The 6,865-nt window shown below is 40.1% G+C and overlaps 1 protein-coding gene across 1 annotated transcript; it reads left to right on the forward strand.

Moving 5' to 3' along the window:
• Nucleotides 1-1,779: 1,779 nt before the first annotated feature.
• LOC147440137 (uncharacterized) lies at nt 1,780-6,476 on the forward strand. Its single transcript, XM_086483893.1, has 4 exons — nt 1,780-2,084; nt 2,932-3,072; nt 5,297-5,492; nt 5,580-6,476. Exons 1-4 carry the CDS (start codon nt 1,780-1,782, stop codon nt 6,225-6,227), a joined length of 1,290 nt encoding a protein of 429 aa, XP_086340019.1. The 3' UTR covers nt 6,228-6,476.
• The last annotated feature ends 389 nt before the right edge of the window (nt 6,477-6,865 follow it).

A 6,865-nucleotide genomic window follows, 5' to 3' on the forward strand; every position in this document is an offset into this window, starting at 1 on the left:
TGCATATTTATCTCTCCTTGCTATAAGGGGTGTTTCCAAAACTGTTCAACTAGGATTTCTAATGGTCGGACATAGACATGAGGACATAGATGCCATGTTTAGCAGGTTTTTAGAGAAATTGAGAGCTAGACATACCTTCACTTTACCCGATTTGATAAAATAGCTCAACAACCTCTCTAGCTCCCTTTTTGCTTACAAAAATCCTCGATGTCAAGGGATATTGTGACGGGGAAGAAGAGCTTATAGATCACTCCAAACGACTTCAATTTTGGTTCTTCATGCAAGGAGACACACCAGTGATGCAATATAAGGCGCATGTATGCGTTGAAAATTAGACTGCAGTGTATCCCTCTTTGGAAGAAAGAAACTGAAGGTAAGCCAATGTTACCACTAGGAAACCCACCTCTACTACCAATGGCAAGATATGTAAAGGCTCATGAAGATGTAATGTTTGGGTTGAAGGGCTACAGAAGATTTTAGCAGAATATAAGCAATGGTTCATGTGTGCCAATATATTATACACCCACGATAGATTATTGGAGCAATGGAATTCAAGGGCTTGGAAAACAAATAGTAATAGAGGCTAGCTTGTAAATATAATTTTGGCCAAAATCTCAAGGGTCACATCAAGCCCTTGATATGAATGCCGATGAAAGGCTTTTAGGCTATGAAGAACGCAATGATCATTATTTTGGGCCTCGATGGGAAAATCCAAGGGAAGAATTCAACTCTATGCTAGATGTCAAGCAAGGGGACTTTGTTGTGCTACACCCATACAACATAAACATCTATCCAATTTGGCTTGTTATGGTTGAATCTAATATTGATGCATGATCCAACATCACTAAACTACAAGAAACTCTTGATGTCCTAGTGGGCACCTTGTGTAAGGAAGAAAGGTATGACAAATGCAAAGTTTTTTGCTAATTTTTTGAAGGGATTTTGGGCAAAGAATGTGGTAGATCAACGAGTGTGGGAAAATGCAGATGGAGACCTAGAAAACCAAGTCCATATGCGTGACTCAAGATACTAAAAAAAGATGCCCTAAAATCACAAGCACGCTTGCACCTTTCTAGTGTGCATGAACATGATGGGAGCAAACTTGATGAGGAAAGTAGCTTCTATTATTTAATATTTTGGGTTTTGAAGTATTTGAATTATTATTCAAAAGAAATATGATTATCTCTAAGAATTCTTATTTTTGCTCCAAAAAAATTTCCTGTGTGTCCCTTGGCTTATCTTGTCATAACAAAGTATTTTCTTGTGTGAAAGTGGTGCTCCATGAATTTTATGAAACGCTCAACTCAATTGGTGTAGGTCATTGCGAAGACACCAAGACTACTTTATTCTTAATGATGTTCATCAACACCACCTTTAGACAGGGTTGTCAACACTTGCATCTCTAAATTATGTTTATATAGAGACACTAATACCACAACCTTACAATTGGTGATTATCAACGCCACCATTATAGTGGGAAATTCCCCAATTACACGAAACCTTTTGATTTTGATATTCCCATAATGTGAGAGTTTTCCCAGAATATCTGATATGGACTTCATGATCTCCTAGACATCATCTCAAACATATTATCAAATGTGATTATGTAGTTTCCTGCAAGAAGGGACCGCCAAAGAAGGACAATACACAAGACAAGTCTGGACAATCCTCTAAACCCTCCACATCTCCAAAAGGGGATAAAGACCTGCAAAAGGATAAAGGCAAGAAAATCAGAAGGAAGGCCAAGCAAATCAAGAAGGACAACATGCTTCCAACGTTATGAACACAACAATGACGAGAAAAGTCCAATCTATTTTTATCGCCAACCCATTGATTGATCTCCCAAATATTGCCCCAACTGGCATAGTAGGCAAAGATACCGACCCTTACATTGAACTTTATCCACATGTAGAGTTGCCAAGGCTGCCAAACCATAAGCTTTGGGATCATTGTGCCTTGGTACAAAAAGCTCTTAATGCTTCGTTGGGTCTGATGGAAGTTCTTTGCCTTTCAAATATTGATCTAGAAAGTGAGAATCAAAAGATGGCAAGGAGGGTTAAGCAAAATGATGAGCACTTACAAGTGTAACTCAAGATTACCTCATCAATCAGTAGCAATTGAAAGCTACCCCTTCGGAATCTAAGAGAGCACTAAGCGTAAAGAGATTGGATGAGCTGGAGGAAGACAGAGGTATCTAGAAGTCCAATTTCTAGAAGCTCCAACAACAAACCAGAGAATACCAGCCTTGGACAAGTGCCCTGCCACAATCAAAGAACTCCAAACGCAATTAAAAAAAGAGCGTCAACCAAATGAGGTACTGAAGCGGCAAAATAGAGAGCAACAAAAGTAGAAGCAACATCCAACGCCTGAGCCACCTCTCAAGGGAACATACCAATATGAAGTAGCTAGAGAAACTGATGCACAACCCCCCTCAACTATATCTAACACGGGCATGGGAGATGGGATCAAAGGCTCCCATCACTTTTGGGCCCCGACATTAGGCGCGTGCCGTAGATCTTGTTGCAAAAGTAAACTCGGGTATTTTTGTAAACTCAGAAAAATACCCGAGTTTACTTTTGCTCGCCCCGATACTTTTGCATGTCAAAACTCCATAGAAACGTGTACATTCCACAGGTGACGTGCGCGAGCGTGATGGATAGGCCACATGGCCCTCAAACCCTAGGTTGTGGGTTCAATCCCGGGGGGGGGAGGGCGAAGTAAACTCAGGTACCCGAGTTTACATTGTCCACAGAAGCACAGGATCTACGGTCCTCAATCATCCCACCGTAGATCCCATCTCCTCCCATGCCCTTGTGAGATATAGGCCAGGCACAACCCCTAAAGCGTGTCCACTTGGATGTGGGAGAATGGCATATAGAATGTATTACTTGCATAGACCTAGGGACTAATACGTCCCGTGTTCGAATGTAGGCTTTTCAAAAAAGCTCCATTGAATATAATAACGAAGCTGTCAGTAGATGAAGTGGAAAACTTCGCGCCCAGTAGAAAGCCTGTTGAGCCTCTCTTCGCATCTGCGTGCTGGTCTTCTCTTGCCGTAGCTTCTCCACGCAGGTATGGTTCGTTCTCATTAGGGTTTTTCTTCTCAAGTCTGTGTATTGTGTGTGTGTGTCTGGTTAGGTAATGGTTTTCCTTCTCAAGTGTGTTGTGCTTCGTCTCTCTAGTTTGGAACGATCTGCAGGTTTTGTTCTCATCAGGGTTTTCCTTCTCTGGAGAGAGAGAGAGAGAGAGAGAGAGAGAGAGTGAGTATTTGTATGGTTAGGTTTTTACGCATGGCTTCTTCTCTCTGGGTTTTCCTTCTCAATTGTGTGTGCTCATGGTTTCTTCTTTCTAGTTTCTGGTTGTGTGTTTGTGTGTGCATCTTGTTGGCCTCGCACTCAGGCTTCCACAACTAGGGTTTCTTCTTTTCACCTTTTGCTTCTCAGGCAAGGCAAAGCCCTCTGTCATGTTTGCTTGCGCTGCAGTCACTCATGTCCAGTATGATTGAATTTTGCAACCATGAGCATAAAAGCCAGATTTGGAGCTCTGGCTTGCAACATACTTTGACAAGGTGACGAGGATGGCTTTCTACTTCTTAAGTGAGAGCCAAGACTTCCATTGGATCGTCTCTGTGCAACTAAAGAGTAAGTGTTTTTTCCTCCACACACACACACAGGCAAACAGACTTCCACACACACACACACACACACACACACACACACACACACACACACACACACAGACACTCAGAGAGAGAGAGAGAGAGAGAGAGAGAGAGAGAGAGAGAGAGAGAGAGAGAGAGAGAGAGAGAGAGAGAGAGAGAGAGAGAGAGAGAGAGAGAGAGATTTATTTTTCCAACTACATTTTTAACAGATTCTGTAGCAAAGTATCTTTAATTTCCAGTTTGTTGAAAACCTTGGCTGAAATTCTGTTAGCAGCTGGATTGAAAATTGAGAGCACTATGAAAGGTAGATGACCGGATGTGATGTTTGACCTCCTCTGAGAGTTGTATCAGTTAATGGTTACAACTTTCGGGCTGAAAATTTTGTAGATGTGAGTGCAGTGATGTGATTAGAGATTAGAGTGCAGTAAGGCATCTTTGTTCAGAAAAAAATTGTCATTTTAGATCAAATAACCAGTTGCTTTACTTAAACTGATACAGCAATCCCTTTGTCCGGTTATCATCTGAATATAAGTACAACACATTTTGTTTTGTGGAAATCATTAGGCTTTTGGCTCTGACATTCTTTCATTGACAGCGGAATCTATTTTTGCAAAACAGAAATGATGTGACTCTTTTGTCATCAGGACAACTATTTGTTCTTGCAGAATATTCATCATCCCTTTATATTAAACCCTGCATGTACATGTTTTTTGCAAGCTGGCTGCTTTATTAAACCCTGCTTGCACATGTTTTTTGCAAGCTGGCTGCTTTACGAAACAATAGAGAGAGAGAGAGAGAGAGAGAGAGAGAGAGAGAGATTTTTCCTTCTCTGATTGTTTTCTCCTTAGGGTTCTTTTTTCTCTTTTTTGTGTTTTGTGGTTGTGATTTCTTTATCATTTTTTTTGATTTGTTTGCAGTTTGGATCATTTTATGATTGCTTTGTTTCTAGTCTCGAAAATTTTCATGTCTGATGTTTTTCAGTTTCATTGAAGATATGGATGGTCGACGTTTTGTGTCTTAATAAGGTCCTCTCAAAGAAGAAGCCTGCATAACATTTATAGGAGCTATATGTTTGGATCAGCTATATGAGAACTATGGATTCATGGTGATTACTTGATGACGTACACATACACATATTGTCTGTGTGTATAGGTGTGACGCACGCACACATGCATGGTTGGTGTGTACACAGAATATCATATAGTTGTTCAAAACTTTAATTTATATATGTGCAAATGCTTTGTCAATGCATAGATGTGTTCTGTATAACACAGAATTCCTTTGCATTCCTTACATGTTCTTGGGGTCAATTAAGAATGGCTTTTGCTTGTGACATAGACACACGTTTGTACGTGTATGTCTGATGATGCAAAGAAAAATTTGTTATTTGATTGTTGTTTTGTCTCTTACACATAGCTTGGCATTGTTTGTCACAAAATGTCACAGGAAAAAAATTTGCATGGTTTGTCACACAACATGTGTGATGATGCAATCAAAAGGATATGTTATCTCGTTGTTTTGTCTCTTACACGTAGTTTTATTTGAGTTATGGTTTTCAAAGTTATTGGTAATCTCTGAGTAGTGTTTGCACATCTTGTTAATGGAATGGCAGCGTTGTATGTGTTTAAATTATAGGATGGACATGACTCCAATGGTCGATGCAGTCCAGAACACCTTGGTTTCCATTCAACACCCAAATCCAGGTTGCTATCCTGTGCCGGGTGTTCTTGTGCAGGGATCCGGATCCCCTCTTGTAGTATCTGGACGACATTGTTTTGGGGGGGTGTCGGTGGGTCAACAACTTACTGCTCTTTTGCAAGCTCCTGAAGAGGTTTGTAGTGTGTGCCTATTTTATGTAGGTTTATAATATCCGTAAGAATTTCCAACTTTTCTTTGCTAACTTATTGTTTTTTTGAAGGCCATTGATCTGCAGATTCTTGCAGATGATAACCGCCATGATGTCATTGTGTTCAAGGTATTGAGCGTAATCTTTCATCGAAGGACTGCTGAAATTGATTTCGATCCAGCTTGTACATCTGTGGGCAAGCCTTATGCCATGTTTGGGTGTTCGTCTTGCACTTTGGTGGACAACACAGGCTTTTGGCACATGATCTGGCGTATGACGCCTGGAACATTTTCCACTGGTCTCTCTCATAGTATGACAATAGCTATGTCGGGTGGAAGCGTTGCTGGTGACTCTGGAGGGCCAGTATTCAGCCCAGTCACAAGACGTCTATTGGGAATCAATATTTCAGTTTCAATTATCCATCCAGGCGTGTCTACTAGTGAAGCTGCAAGGATGAGAGTCAGTTCAGAAGGGAACATGGTCCCGTTTTGGTTCGAATCTCAGGTCTTGAAGGATCTTTTTTTACCTGGAGGAGAGTTAGCCCAACACTTCACCTGTTCAGCGCAGCCCACCAACATCAATCAGCAGAGTTCAGACGTGATCTTGGAAGTTCCAGCCCCAGCAAATGTCTGCTACTGTGGTGCATCTGAAAATGTCGTTTCTGCCCCAGAGTTAGATTGGATTAGCTCCTTAGACGAAGCTTTAGATCCTTATAACTGAGGGTGCGCTTTAAAACTTTGCCTCTTTATGAATGGGGTTTCTAAAAACTGTAGACATTGAATAAAACATTGAACTGGTTGGTGTTGAAGATATAGCTTCTTAACAGATGAGAGCATTGCCGCTCTAATCCATTCTTGTCCTGCACAATTACGTTAGTTGAAAAGCCTCCAGCTTTGTTTTAACAATTCCCAAGAGTGGGCACTACCTCAAAGGTCAAAATGTCTTTGTTAATGGTTCATTTCTAGAGCACCTAATGTGTTTAGAGCCAGAATGTTTTTTTTGGTTTTTACAAAATATTCTATTTTTCAATAGTTAAATACATATTGTGATTACTTTTATATAAACAATTAGCTAGATTTTATATTTCATGAAACGTTGTTTATAGCATTTTTTCTCAAATGTTTAATTGTTTTTATCCTTTGCTAATGCACATCAACCTTAGTCTTGGGCATTTCTTCAAATTAAAAAAAAAGATTACTTAAAATGAAACTTATAATATCATATATGGAATGAAATGCAAATAGCTCTAACTTTATTCTAAAACTGTCCATTTCTTCTTTAGAGATATCCAAGTGACTTCAGTGAGAGGGTGAGTTGCAAAAAGATAGTGTACTCTAAAACATCCATGGAACCATCTG

The sequence above is a fragment of the Adiantum capillus-veneris genome, chromosome 16 (genome assembly GCF_014529385.1).
Source record: "Adiantum capillus-veneris isolate H3 chromosome 16, ASM1452938v2, whole genome shotgun sequence".
NCBI classification, from domain to species: Eukaryota; Viridiplantae; Streptophyta; class Polypodiopsida; order Polypodiales; family Pteridaceae; genus Adiantum; species Adiantum capillus-veneris.